At 41.2% G+C, this 14,861-nt stretch overlaps 1 protein-coding gene across 2 annotated transcripts in view; it reads left to right on the top strand.

Annotated features, from left to right (window-relative positions):
- Window positions 1-13,700, top strand: part of SLC39A9 (solute carrier family 39 member 9) — a 49,022-nt gene extending 35,322 nt beyond the window's left edge. For both annotated transcript variants that reach the window (XM_019922089.3, XM_004313192.4), the window contains 4 exons: window positions 5,851-5,919; window positions 7,020-7,105; window positions 7,615-7,749; window positions 9,691-13,700. In XM_019922089.3, the coding sequence (XP_019777648.1) occupies window positions 5,851-5,919; window positions 7,020-7,105; window positions 7,615-7,749; window positions 9,691-9,921 (521 nt within the window). In that variant the 3' untranslated portion in view covers window positions 9,922-13,700. The remainder of the gene's footprint in view (window positions 1-5,850; window positions 5,920-7,019; window positions 7,106-7,614; window positions 7,750-9,690) is intronic.
- The last annotated feature ends 1,161 nt before the right edge of the window (window positions 13,701-14,861 follow it).

The raw sequence follows: 14,861 nt of genomic DNA, 5'->3' as shown, positions 1-14,861 counted from the left end.
TTAGTGCTAAAACTTTCTCAGGTTCTGGTGAACACTTCATTCATTTGAGAAAGCTAGTGGGTTGTGACATGTGGCACAAGGGAGTGTTTATTATATTATTACCCTGGTTATTTTAAAGCTCATTTGATGGAGGTCTAGGGCAGAAGTTCTTAACCCTTTTTGTGCCATGGAGCCTTTCAGCAGTCAGCAGTCTAAAGCCTGTGGACTTTAGATCAAATCAAAATTCCACTGAGATGCCATTTCTCACCTGTCAGATAGGCAAAAATTCAAAACCTTGGCAGTATACTCTGTTGGCAAAGCTGTGAAGAAACAGGCACTCTCATCTATTGCTGTGGGTGTGCATAGTGGTACAGCCCCTGTAGTGGAGAATTTACCCTTCAACCCCAAAATCGCACTTCTAGGAATCTGTTCTGATGAATCAGCTCCAATATGAAAATACATATGCACAAGACTAATCAGCGCAGCATTGTTTATCATTGTAAAAACCCTTCAATGTCCAGTCATGCAGATTGGTTGAGTGTAGTGTGGTGTGTCCATGTAATGGAGTTCTATGTAGCTGTGAAATAGAATAAGGAATCAGATCTCTGTGAACCAATATGGAGAGATTTCCAGGAAATACTGTTAAGCGGGAAAAAAAAAAGCAAAAATAAGTTATTATACATCATATATTATGTTTTGTGTAAAAAAGAAGGGGAAACAAGTATACGTGTATATATTTGCCTATCTTTACAAAAAGGAAACATATGAAGGATCAGCTAGAAAACAAAGTTGATTACTTGTAGGAGTGAGGGCATGGGTGGGATAAGGTAGAAGGGTTTTGGGAGGGCATGACACTTCCCCGGGCATGCCTTTTTGATATAGTTTTAACTTTGGGAAATATGTTAATATTTTCCATATTCAAAATATAAAATGAAATCAGCAAAGGATGGGGGAGCTAACTGAAACAGATGAACTATACTTCAAATGAATAACACAGTTACACTGAAGGGGATGCAGAAAAAACTAATTCAAGTAACTTATGAATGTAGTATTTGACTATATACCTTTAGTGGTGAGTAGAGTTGGGGAAGAAGCATAAACAGTACTGAACTCTTTTTAATAGGCTTTGCTTTTTGTAATGGTGTGGGCAAAACAGTTCTGAAACTAGTTTAGATACGTTACAAGATTGAGCAAATGAGTAAATGTGTCGCTGTTGGTGGAACCAGAGCCCTCACTGAGGAAGAAGGGACATGCAAATAGGGAATGAGGGAAAGCAAGAAAGAACCCCTACAGGGATGGGTTGGAATCGGAGCTCTTGGAATCATGATTTCTAAAACGTATATGTGTATGTGTGCATATACATGTGTGTCTATGTATACATGTATGTATGTCTTAGTTCTGTGTGCAGAGAGGGCCAAGAAGTAAAGACACCCCACTAGCAATGAGCATATCAGGGCTCTTCAGAGAAATGGCTGATTCTAGGACAGGACAGGGTAAGGATAAAATGAGCTTGGAACATCTAGTGCTCAAAGAAGATGGAAACATGTCACAGGATATAGGAACCAGCTTGAAGGGGCTTCTCATGGCCAGATCTCAGACAGTTTGTGCACCATGATAATTAAGAACAGCAATAAAGCGTAAATCATTGAAAAAATGGGAATCAATGGGCACATCCACATGGGAGAAAGATAAAAGGAGAAGGGAGGGCGTTTGGTTCCAGCAGAAGCTAAATGCCAGTTGGTAAATGTGCAAGCAGTTGGAGTTGGACAATCATCTTTGCAACCTTCATAGTAAAAATTGGCTCAGGCCAGAATCATCAATGAATGTTAAATCTAGGGGGTATATTTTGATTTGCTTATTAGTTACAAGGGAAAAAAAAGTAACTAAATGAAGAAATCGGACAATACCTTGATCAGATGATCAAAATTAATGTCACTGGTATTCTGCTTTCAGTGTGGGCAGAATGTTCCTACCAGACCAGCCTCTGTACAGATAACTGTAAACTTTGGACAGAATTTTGGAAACCACTATCTGAAGACATTGGAGAGTGAGTGACCTAAAGGAGGCAAATTCTGGAAGGGAGTCTACACTTGGAACCTATTTTTACTACTTTTAGTTCCTATTTTTACTGCTTTTAGCAGTCAGTGCCTATGGGGTAACTAACTGATAGAAGACAGTCTTTCTGGCCTAAGGAACTGGAGGACAGAGTTCAAGCTACCCAGCCCCTGGAAAGTGAGGGGAGAATCTTAGAAAGGAGAGAGACAGAGAAACTCAGCCCCAAATTCTATGTATAAACTGCCCAAGTCTCTGGCTAAGCCCTGAACCATGCTTTCTTGGGCAGACTCTAGACAGCTCAGCTAAATGTAAAAGAACTAAACTGAGATTTAGGCAGCTGCCCAGAAGACAGAGTTTGCAGTTTGAGCCAAATCCAGTTATGTAAAGCAAAGCAAAAAATCAACACTCTTTGGAGGAATATAATAGAATCCATAGTATCCACAAGATAACATTTACAATATCCAATATATAATCCAGAATTCACACCACCAGTGAGCAGCAGATGTTCATCCTGTGCCTCTAGATGTGATAGCCTGAGGACATCACCTATGTAGTATTCCATCCAAGAATGCATCATCTAAGAACACATCAGACAAATCCAAAAGGAAGGACCACTCTGTTATAAAACAAGAAAGGCGCAGGGAAGGAAATGTATTCTTCAGAGATATCAATGTCACAAAGTCAAAGGCAGAGAAAATGTCTCAGATTAAAGGAGACTAGAGAGATAAAACTAGGTGCAACATATGATCTTAGGCTGGATCCTTCCTGGAAAAGGAAAAATGCCCTGAAAGACATTCTTGGGCAATTGACAAATTAGAATATGCAAGAGAGAGTAGAAAAAAATATCAATGTTAAATTTACTGAAGTTGATAACTTTACTGTGATTATATAAGAAAATATCCTTTATCATCAGAAATACACACGGAAGTATCTAAGTATAAAGAGTTACAATGTATGCAATTTACTCTTAAATGGTACAGAAAAAAAGATATACACAAATATGTGTATTTGTGTAGTGTAGATAGAAAACAAGAGAGCATAAGCCCAAATGATAAAGCAAATGGGGCAAAATGTTGGACAATTAGTCATTCTGAGAAAAGGGTATATGATTGCTTTTTGAACTATTCTTGCAACTTTTTTTTTTTTAACTAACCAAGTCTTATTTTAGGAAATTGATTTTGGAGTAAAAGGTTTTACTTATGTGCTTTATTCCAAATAGCAAATGAGAAGCACCCTCTGTTGGATGGACTCTGGCTCCAGCTACATTACATAGTTGTCCATAGTGGCCTTTATGACATTTTTCTTGCAATTCTTGTCAGTTTAAATTTAAAATGCATTTATAGGTGCATTAGTGTCCTGTAGCCCCATACAAAGAATTAAATGTAGTATGTGTTTATTTTTCCTCCTGCTTTGTCTCAGAGGTCACTGTTTTTGCTGGTTTTCATGTATCTGGTGACCTCACTTTACCTATTACCTGCAGGATTTTATGTATTATTATCAGTAAAAGTTAATTCGTTTATTAAATTTATTCTGAATCAGAGTCTTTTCCTATAGATTTATAGAAATTGTGTTTTAATTTTAAACCTAATTTTTTTTAAATTAATTAATTAATTTATTTTTGGGTGTGTTGGGTCTTTGTTTCTGTGCGAGGGCTTTCTCTAGCTGTGGCGAGCGGGGGCCACTCTTTATCGCGGTGCGCGGGTCTCTCACTGTCGCGGCCTCTCTTGTTGCGGAGCACAGGCTCCAGACGCGCAGGCTCAGTAGTTGTGGCTCACGGGCCCAGTTGCTCCGCAGCATGTAAGATCTTCCCAGACCAGGGCTCGAACCCGTGTCCCCTGCATTGGCAGGCAAATTCTCAACCACTGCGCCACCAGGGAAGCCCCCCTCTAATTTTTTTTAAGATGCTACTTATAATTAGACCACAAGACTGTGTATAGAAAAGCCAAAACAAGCTTGTCACACAGTGTAATATGATCGTTCTTTCCAGTTTGGGGTGATATTGAAATATCTGTTGTCTCAGAGTGATTAGGGGCTTTAGCTTCCCTTCTTGCAGTGTTTTAATTAGAAGATAATTTTTTTTTTTTTTTTTTTTTTTGCGGTACGCGGGCCTCTCACTGTTGTGGCCTCTCCCGTTGCGGAGCACAGGCTCCAGACGCGCAGGCCCAGCGGCCGTGGCTCATGGGCCCAGCCGCTCCGCGGCATGTGGGATCTTCCCGAACCGGGGCACGAACCCGCATCTCCTGCATTGGCAGGCAGACTCTCAACCACTGCGCCACCAGGGATGCCCTGTATATTTCTTATAATACCTGTAATACAGATAAATACTTTTTTAAATCTCCAACAAGGATTTATTAAGCAACTGTTCGGTGACCAGTGCTATGATACATTCTATAATACAAATAAAAAAATGGAAAGAAGTATAAAATTTAATTCTGTATAGTTCACAGTCAATTGGGAGGGACATATTTAAGTGAAAACAGTTTTGTATATCTAAGGTGGAATACAGAAGAAACCTTGAAGTAGCATGTAGAGACTGTGCATAGAGCTGTACATTTCTAGGCAAGGGGAGAGTTGTTCTAAGCTGGAATTAATCTTTGATTCTTTTGCAGAGTAAGCGGTCCTAGAATTAAGACTTTGAACAATGTCTTGGTTTTGGATTGATGAGCTGGGCAGTGTAGTACATGCCAAGAATTAGGGGTGAGGAGATTTGGGGAAAGGAGAATGAGACAGTTTTTGTTAGAGGGTGTTACAGAAACTGGTTTAACTGGACTGGACAGTAAGAAATAAGATGATACCAGTTGAGGACTTCCCTGGTGGCACAGTGGTTAAGAATCTGCCTGCCAATGCAGGAGACACGGGTTCGAGCCCTGGTCTGGGAAGATCCCACATGCCACGGAGCAACGAAGCCCGTGTGCCACAGCTACTGAGCCTGTGCTCTAGAGACTGTGAGCCACAACTACTGAGCCTGCGAGCCACAACTACTGAAACCCACGTGCCTAGAGCCTGTGCTCTGCAACAAAGAAAAGCCACCACAGTGAGAAGCCTGCGCACTGCAATGAAGAGTAGTCCCTGCTCTCGCAACTAGAGAAAGCCCGTGAGCAGCAACAAAGACCCAATGCAGCCAAAAATAAATAAATTTATTAAAAAAAAAAGAGATGATACCAGTTGATAGAGGGCTCAAGACCTACTTAATAGAGCAGTTTGGACTGAATTTGAAAAGCAGCAGATTCTTAACTGACCCATCACAAGGGTGGTGATTCAGAAAGATGAATCCGACAAGGATGTGTAAGATGAATTAGGTTAGGGAGAAATGAGAGTAAGGGGAGACAACCAGATGGGAGCCTACTGCTAATTTAGGTTTGAGGTGATGAAAATTTAGGTTAGGATGGTGGCAACAAAATGGAGAAAGGCAAATGTGAACGACATTTTGATGTTAGAATACAGATAAAGTTGCAGGAGGCTGGGGAGGGGGAGGGGGAGGGGTAGGCAATGACAATGAGATTGGTCTAGAGAGGTGGTCAGACGCCACAGAGCACTTTCCTTGGAGAGGTGAAGCGTTAAGAGGTGTGAGGCTGTTTGGGGTGACATCTTGTCTGTTCAGGGAAGCCTGGGTCAAATGAAGAGTTTCCACCTGCCCACCTCTTCAGGACAGGGGAAACTTCCAAGTGTTTGAAGCAGAAGAAAAAAGACAATAGTGAGGAAAATAATAATGTTCTACTTTAAGAGCTTTCAAAGACTTCTTCCACCCGCAGGTGAATGTTCTAATAGTTTCTGTTTCACGTTGCTTCGTGGCTGACTTGCGTATTTTTACTTCAGATCCAGAAACAGCAAGGCCTAGCAATTCCAAAATCACCACCACGCTGGGTCTGGTCGTCCATGCTGCAGGTAGGGTCACATTGCAGTGGAACCCCTTTCTTTTCTGTCACACAGGGACCATCCACATGAAATACTCTAGGGCTGGCCTTTTGGGGAAAGGGTTGCTTAATGAAGGCCTCCAACAGAAGCATGAGCCCTGGAGTACTCAGTGTTGGGGTTGCAATAAGAATGGTTCTGTATTTCTTAATGGATGAAAATAATTTGTGGTACATGAAAAATACATGAAATTCAAATTTCAGTGTCCATAGTAAAGTTGTATTGGAACACAGCCATGGCCACTTGTTTACGTACTATCTGTGGCTGCTTTCACACAATGGTAGAGTTGAGTAGTTGCAAGAGACCAAATGACTCACGAAGGCTAAAATTCTTCCTATCTATCCCTTTGACAAAAAGTTTGCTGACCTCTACTGTAGGATCTCATCTGCATAAGAGCCTGCTCACTTTTGTACTCAGTAGCCCTGGTGCTGGGTATCTACCCAAGTGCCAGGTGAGGCAGAGGTAGGCTGTAGAGTGTCGAAGTCTCAGCATTGCTGACAGGGCATGCCTTAGAATCATAACCAAAACTAGTCCGAGTAGTAGGGCTCTGTAAATGACAAAAGCATGCGAAAGGTGACACACTGTTATCTGGACTTTCTAGTAAAACATGCTTTTCTAACAAAAAAATTCATCCATTTCAACCACTGTTTACTCATTACGTGTAAATCATCTATGCCAAGTCACGGTGTCTTTATTTTGGTTTTTCATCTGCAAGATGCAGAGATGCTTCCTTTGGAATTCTTTGATATTTCTGTTATTACAGTTTGATTGATTAATCAGTAGATTTTTGAGCATCATACTTTTCCAACAACAGCAACAATAACTGACAAATTGAATATTGAATAGCACCTATGCTAAGCTCTTCACCTATGTTACCTCATGAAAACCCTAGGAATACATACTTTATTGAACCCATTGTAGAAATGAGAAGGCTAAGGTTCAGAAAGGTTAAGTAACCGTCCCAGAGTCCAGTCCAGCTCTATCTGACTCTAAAGCCCACCCAGTCACTCACCAACTATTATAGTTGTTATTTATAGTTATGGTGTTTTATGTTTCACTTTTTCCAAATTCAGCTGACGGTGTTGCTTTGGGAGCAGCAGCTTCTACTTCACAAACTAGTGTCCAGTTAATTGTGTTTGTGGCAATAATGCTACATAAGGTAAGCAGAATTTTGGTGTAAGATTTGGTATTGACTACATTTATAATTAAAAATTCTCTTTGGTCATTATGTTTTTCTGGAATGGAAAGTTTTTTTAGTTATTTTCGTAATTGCGGTTCCTTTTAGAGAATTGAATAAATCTGTTCATAGCTGGGTCTTCTGCTACCATTTTCTTAACCTTATACTTGAAGGGGTTTTATTTTTTTATGGTCATATACACAAACTGTTAAGTCCTCTACAGATTTCTACATTTCATAGTAATTTTTGTTCATAAATATTCTTCCTTTCTTTTTACTCTTTTCTTAACTATTACACAGACACACATACATGCACACACACACACAAATGGGATATTTTCTAGCTTAGAACATTAATTCATAAAAGTCAAAGCCCAGACTTACTAGTATGCCTGGTTTTCTTGTATGAGAATTCAGTCAAATGATATGTACTTCATAATGTAGAAGCAATCCAAACTTCCAGAGTAACAAGGGATAGTTTTTCTTCTCCAGGCACCAGCTGCGTTTGGGCTGGTTTCCTTCTTAATGCATGCAGGCCTCGAGCGGAATCGAATCAGAAAGCACTTACTGGTCTTTGCACTGGCAGCACCAGTTATGTCCATGGTGACATACTTAGGACTAAGTAAGGTAAGTCTGACTCATTCCTAGCTTATCTAGACAAGTATCTAATTCTTTGTGATCTACTAGAAGGTGTAGTCTCTTATATTGAATTTTTCAGTTAAATTACCCCCCAAACTAAAGATAAAATTCGAATTAAAAACCTGTACAAAGTGTACATCTTAATTCCAAGTCAATCCTCTTCATAAATTTGGAGCATTTTCTTATTCATTTAATTTGAAAACTTCTTCCCCATCAGTTCCAAAAATACTTGCACAAATATATGATCTTTAAAATAATACAACTTAAACCTTATCAGACATGCTAATTTTATTTGACAGATACATAATAAGTCACAACAGAATGTATTTAATGTTTCAGTAGGCACAGGAAGAGTGAGGGAGGGACAAGGTTGCAGCAGCTTTGAGAGCAGTAAGCGATGAGCAGAGATCTCTGTATTCAGCTGAGACTCAGATTCTTCTACTCCCAGCTCCCATATCACTGCATGTTAAGTACCCAGGGCTTCGTCATTGCACTCAGTGTAGCTCCAGACCTGAAGTGGCATGTGTCGCTTGTCACCTCAGAGCCCGGGCATTCTGCTCTGTTGCTCCAGTTGGACCTTTCCACGCTTTATAATTTTGTCCACTAGGGCCGCAGTTCTTAGCAGCAGCCTTACCCATTTTACTTAAATATCAATTGGCAGGCAACAGGAGGGAAATCTTAGAACCAAACCAACTCAGGGCTAGTTCCTGGAAACCACTTTCCCCCACTGTCTCTGAAGGTCACTGATTCTTCTGAGCGTCATTCAATTCGTATTTGATATAGTAAAATTGGTGTTGAAAGGAACATATGAGCAATGAGATGGTTAAAGAATGGTTAAGTTCCTGTTAATCAAGGGTTAGTTGATCTGGACTGCTAACACCTGATTGTGAGCTTTATCGTCTTTTAGTCACTGAGCAATACATAGTTCCCTTTTAAATATTACCCTATTGGGACTTCCCTGGTGGTCCAGTGAGTAAGACTCCACGTTGGCAAGGCAGGGGGTCTGGGGTCGATCCCTGGTCGGGGGACTAGATCCTGCATGCATGCCGTGACTAAAAGATCTCACATGCTGCAACTAAGACCCAGTGCAGCCTAAATAAATAAATATTACCCTATTTATTACTGCATTGATCAATATAAGTTTTTAGAACTTTTGAGAGGAAGGTATGATAATTTTGGAGGCATGGAGTTACATATTACATTTATGGCATGTTCTTAAATTTTCAATTAATTGTCTTAGTAGGTCCACTTTTTTCATTTAAAAAATTGAAATGAGGGCTTCCCTGGTGGCACAGTGGTTGAGAGTCCGCCTGCCGATGCAGGGGACGCGGTTTCGTGCCCCGGTCCGGGAAGATCCCACATGCCGTGGAGCGGCTGGGCCCGTGAGCCATGGCCGCTGAGCCTGCGCGTCCGGAGCCTGTGCTCCGCAACGGGAGAGGCCACAACAGTGAGAGGCCTGCGTACAGCAAAAAAAAAAAAAAAAAAAATTGAAATGAATTGTATAAAGATTAGCTTACGAGATATTTCTAGGCTCTGTGAGGGCAAGTACTGTGTCTCGATTCCCACTGTATCTCAGGCACTGGCCTAGAGCCTGGTGCATATGGCATATTTGTTAATATTAGTAGAATAAATGAATGAATGTATGAACTTTGATATCTGCATTAATGCTGTTGATTCCATCTTAATAATATAGGCCAAACCTGTTCAACCAGACTTGAAGTTTGTTTGAAAAAGTAATTGTGTACATCACCAATAGTCTTAAACCCTTGTTTGGAAGCTTCCCATAAATAACAAGATCGTTCTGATCTCAGGATGTCCCCGGTGCCCCAGATAACACGAGTTATGAATATTGGGTATTTTTTTATTGGGACTTCTTCCTGCCTCTGGATTTTACTTGACTTAATTTTTCTTCTCTATCTTACTTCACAGAGCAGTAAAGAAGCCCTTTCAGAGGTCAATGCCACTGGAGTGGCCATGCTTTTCTCTGCTGGGACATTTCTTTATGTTGCCACGGTGCATGTCCTCCCTGAGGTAGGCGGAATGGGGCACAGCCACAAACCCGACCCCGCTGGAGGGAGAGGCCTCAGCCGCCTGGAGGTAGCAGCCCTGGTTCTGGGCTGCCTCATCCCGCTCGCTCTGTCAGTAGGACACCAGCACTGACTGTTGAGGGTCCAGCCTCAGGCCATGGCCGTTTTCCATCCAGTGAGAACAGCCAGCACGTGACAGCTGCTCACTTCCTCAGTCTCTTGTCTCGCCTTGCCCATCTCCACCCGTAACCCTAAAGATTCTGGAGGGAGGTGAGATGAAAACCTGGAGTAATGGAAAGCTTTTCGAGTAGAAACAACACACTGCGAAGGATACAGACATTCCATGTGTTGTCTTTTCAAGGGCCCTTGGCATTTTGAGTTTTGTTGTTTCCCTTAACCCTATTCTCAGGGAAGATGGAATTTAGTTTTAAGGAAAAGTGGAGACCTTCATACTCATAATGAAATAATTATGAAAGTACAGTGTTCTGTAATTAAGCTAAATCTCTTTCTTAGTTTCGAGGCTCTGCCACTTTAATCCATTGATTTTTAACATGGTTCTCGCCGTGTAAGTCTGGTGCTTTAGCATCTATGCCACATCTATGCCTTGAATGAAGGTCATAATGCCCACTGTCTTAGATGCTAAAGATAAGTAGTTCATTTGGGGCTAGAGTCAGGAAAAGGACGGCAAGACACATTGAAAGCTGACTTTTTACTTGAGAGAGAGATCCACTGAAGAGGGTATGTCTGGAGAGTCTTTTAAACACCTCCTTCTGCACTTGTCTCTTTAAAGAGAGCCTGCCATTCCATCAAATGGAGCAACAGAGGTGGACTAGCTTTTAAAGAGGTAACTAGTGTTTTATAAAGCATTTCTTTTCAAGTTCTCCTTTGTGTAGAGTAGCTGCCTGTACAGCACATTCTTTATAGAGGAGCCAGGTTCTAGTAGGTGGGCTTTCCTTAGGCATAGGCTTTCCTTCAGGAACAGTCAGGTCCCAAAGTATCTTTGGAAATTAAAGGGGATTCAATTATAAGTGAATTCGGATAGTTACTGACATCTTTGTAATAACCTTTTTAAAAGTAAGATTACCAAAACCTATGTTGTCCTTTTTTTGTCTCTTTAAGTATTTATCTTAGCAGACCAGCAGTCCCTCTGGCAAAATACTTGGTGCCCCTTGGGGACTGCTAGGTCAGTGTCACATAAGCACGTGTAGCAGTGAAGAAAGTCAAGATGTATCATAAATGGGAAGTGTTTGCCTGTTGATTTAAAGCTTATTAAAATCATGTCTTTTGTCTCTTCATCTTTTCCATGCTTTTCTCCTAACTTTTCCCTCCAGCCCTTCCTCGCTACAATTTGCTGCTTACTGCTGGTGGTGATGTTAATATTTGTGAGTTGAGTTCTCTCATCAGGACAACCACTTCTTGAACTGTGATGATGAAGATAGTCTCGTGTCTGTTCTTTATTCCTTTCAGTGAAGTTACCTTTGTGTCAAATGCAGCTTTATTAAGCCCTTAAAATATCACTTCCTCATACGTGAGATGACACAATCACTAATATTCTGGTAATTTAAACAATTGAGATAGTAAAAGTGTTAAGCAAACTGGGATAATTTTTCCATATTTGCCAAAATCCCTGTAAACCTTGTGTTATCAAATAAGTATATGATATATTGTTAATTTATTTTGACTTTCTGTACCATTTCACACCACATTACAGAAAGGGGGAACCAAGACTGTTTTCGTCAGGGCATTGGATTTAGGAGTTTGTAAAACATCTTATAGGACACATAAGCCAGCATGCCCAGGATATCTTTATTTCCTTCCTAGATTTGTTACTGGGTCAGCAGCTGGGGAAAAAGAGCTTGAGAGCCCTCTGCTGGCTGTAGACCAAAGTAGCATAAACAGGGTCTGGTTCTGGATGGTGGCTGGCAGCCATTGTGTACGACATGAAAACCAACAGAAGGTACAGTATGAAAGTCTACGTGACTTTCCTGATAACAGCTCTGACTTAGGAGAGTCCTAGGGTTTCATCTGGTCCTTCAAAATAACACGGTTGCCTTGACTCTACCCGGAAATTTACTTAGTTAAGTAAATAGCTCATTTTAGTGTCCGGTTCGGTTTGGATAGCGGCACTTTCTATCATATTGTTGTGTGCAATGGTCAGAAGTTTGTTCTGCTGGCCAAAGCCTCTTTCAGCAGTGCCTTGCCATCACACTTAAAAGTTTGGCTGCAATATCTTGCTGGGTAGGGCCTTGAACTCTGGCAAGGATCAGACCATCTAACTTCCAAATTTGCCTTCCCCTCTGGACCTCACATTAACAAGCAAACCTTTCACGGCCTATCAGCTCTCAAGGGCTATGGGCTTTCCCAGATTTTAAAGCTGCTGCCTCGGAACCACTTACTTCCGTCCTGGTCAGCAGGCAGAAATAGCCATACTAATCTTACAGGGCTCAGTGCATCTCAAGGCAGCAAGGAACCGAGCAGCGTGGCAGAGGCCTCCTTCACGGGGGGAAGAACTTGCTCATGGTGGGCAGTGTCCCAGGAGAGGTCACACTGATGGTCACTTATTGGCACATTTCAGTTCCATTTTCCTCTTGTTTAAAACTGCCTCCTTCGATGTGGATGCCTTAATGCTCTCACACATTTGAAAACCTTGGCAATACTTAAGTTGCTGCCGTGATTACAGATGGAATTATTGGCTACCAGAGAGATGCAATTGATGATGAAAAGCATGGCCCTTACTTCCTCATAACCAAAGTTAATCTGAATTGCAATTTGACTCCCTTTCCTCGGTAGGGATAGACTTTCTTCAGATCTCAAGTGCTCTCTTAAATGGCAGATTAAGTTGAAAAACACTACTGATGCATTCCCATCACTTGTTCGCCAGTGAATTGCTTGTCAGTTCCCATATCCCCAAAGTAGCGATGTTCCAGGTCTGATGGCTTTCCTGTGCATGCTATTGCCAGATTTCATTTTTTAGGCAAAGGTTCTGCACTGGAGTGTAGAGAGTTGGAAACAGTACCACCTACAGAGGCTATGTTGTTCTCTCTTCCCCTCATCACCTTTTTATTTCCCTATTCAAGACAGCCAAGTCTGTTCCTGTATTTTGAATCATTAGAAAAATGAGAGAGATGGCTGTTTTGAGTGGTCAGTTCTTTGTAGAAAGGAGAAAATGTAATTGTGTTTTTTACCGGCCTATTTCTAAATGTCATTGCCTGGTTTTTCTCTTTTTCAAGGATTAGAACTCGGAGGACATGCCAGCCTCTCAGACACATGGTAGCTAGGTACTGAACGTGGGAACTGTATGTATGTCAACAGCACAAGCCCCCAAAGAACGTTCCTGTCTATGGGGCCCCCTTGGGAGACTGAGAATAATGACCAGCTTCATCCAAAACTGCTGTAGGGCAAGGCGAGAACTCTCTATAGGCGTTCCACAGGGGTACCTTCCTTACATTACAAAACTTCTGCTCAATACACAATGGTCCACATAACCCCAAGAGCACTGTTGGAGATGCTATGAAATTAAAACCAGTGATGTAGCCCCTTTGTACCTGAGACATCTAGATTCACCTGAGGAGACCTGAGGGAAATGTATGACTTGCATAAAAGGGCTAGACAACCATTAGGAATTTTCTAGATATGCCCAGCCTAACACACGGAGGTTGGCTTTGATCTGTTTTCTCATAGCATCTTCTACCAAGTTGGAAGTCTCGTGGGACAACACTGCAGTTGCCCTGGTTCAGTAGCCTGAACAGTGATTTTAAATGTCCCCTTTTCTGGATCCTTTGTAAACATGAAATCATTCCATGGATGGCTGCCTTATAATTTTGTCTCTTTCCACTTTAATTGTGAATGGTTTAAAAAAATGTTTTTGCTGTTTTCTGGTTTATTTTATGATATTAAATTTTTATTAGTGCATACCTTATGTGAGTGGTTCATTACTTATCCTCTCGGCAGTTTTCTTTTTCTGTTTGATGACCAGACTGGACCCACATTCGAACATCAGAAAAGGTAATGAAAAGTTCTGAGGGACAGTGGAAAGATGTGTCTATATGTACATCCTTTAGGGAAGGAGGGAAGGAAAGGAGGAGGGGAGATTAAGCACTCAATACACCATCTGCCCCAAAAGATGGCAATTTATTGACAGTTTTTTTCCATGGCCATTGTTGTTAGCAAATATTATTTACGAAGGTAGCCATTTAATCCCAGAAAAGAGAAGCAGGCCAATAGATCCCAGTCACAGTGGGTGCATTTCAAAGGGCACAGTTACTAATATGAGTGTGTAGACGCTATGAACAACTGACTCTGGAAATAGAGATTTCAATAGAAGTGCAATTTGTGAATTTTATAAGTGTTTTCTTCCTCTGTAGACTTTAGTACTAGATCTCATTTTTTAACTGATACACTGATAAACGCTCTGTATAGCAATGTATCATTTAAATGTATAGCTTATGTTTATTCATTAGATTTCATTATCACTGGTCTACTTTGTGCTGACTTTCTATATGTATCACGTGTGCTACAGCTGGTTACAAAGATTGTGCCCAGAGTGTTACATGTTGCCTGAAAACCTTTCCTCATAAATAAGAAAATAGGCCAAAAGGACATGGTATTTATGATTCCTGCCATCTCTGATGGAAGCTTTCAGCTGAAGTGCCTCATCCCTCTTTTGCCTTAAGCGGTGGTTGTGAAATCTTCAGAAGCCAGCATTACTAAGTAACAGCCCTTTCATCCTGCTGCCCTGAGATCAAAATGTATATAGATGTATGTGTATACATATACATATTTACACATGTGTCTATATACAGTTTTAGCCAAAATAGCCAGCAATCCTTATTCTGTTTAATTTCTAATTCTTACAAGCTAGAGCTGCATCCTGCAGTGTAGTTTTCAGGAAATGAGCCTGCTTTGTGTCCCACTCTGGTTGCCCCGTGTCGAGAACACCCCTCCTCCAGCTCCCTCACCTCCTCCAGGTCTTGGTCCAGAGTCTCCTTCAATTAGGCCTCCTGTGACCACTGTATTTAAAACTGTAATCTGCTCACCCCCGCCCCAGTGTTCTTTACCCTGCTATTTCTTTTT

The sequence above is a fragment of the Tursiops truncatus genome, chromosome 2, assembly GCF_011762595.2.
Source record: "Tursiops truncatus isolate mTurTru1 chromosome 2, mTurTru1.mat.Y, whole genome shotgun sequence".
Taxonomy (NCBI): domain Eukaryota; kingdom Metazoa; phylum Chordata; class Mammalia; order Artiodactyla; family Delphinidae; genus Tursiops; species Tursiops truncatus.
Note: the sequence above shows the minus strand (reverse complement) of the source record. Positions and strands in the feature narration are given on the sequence as shown.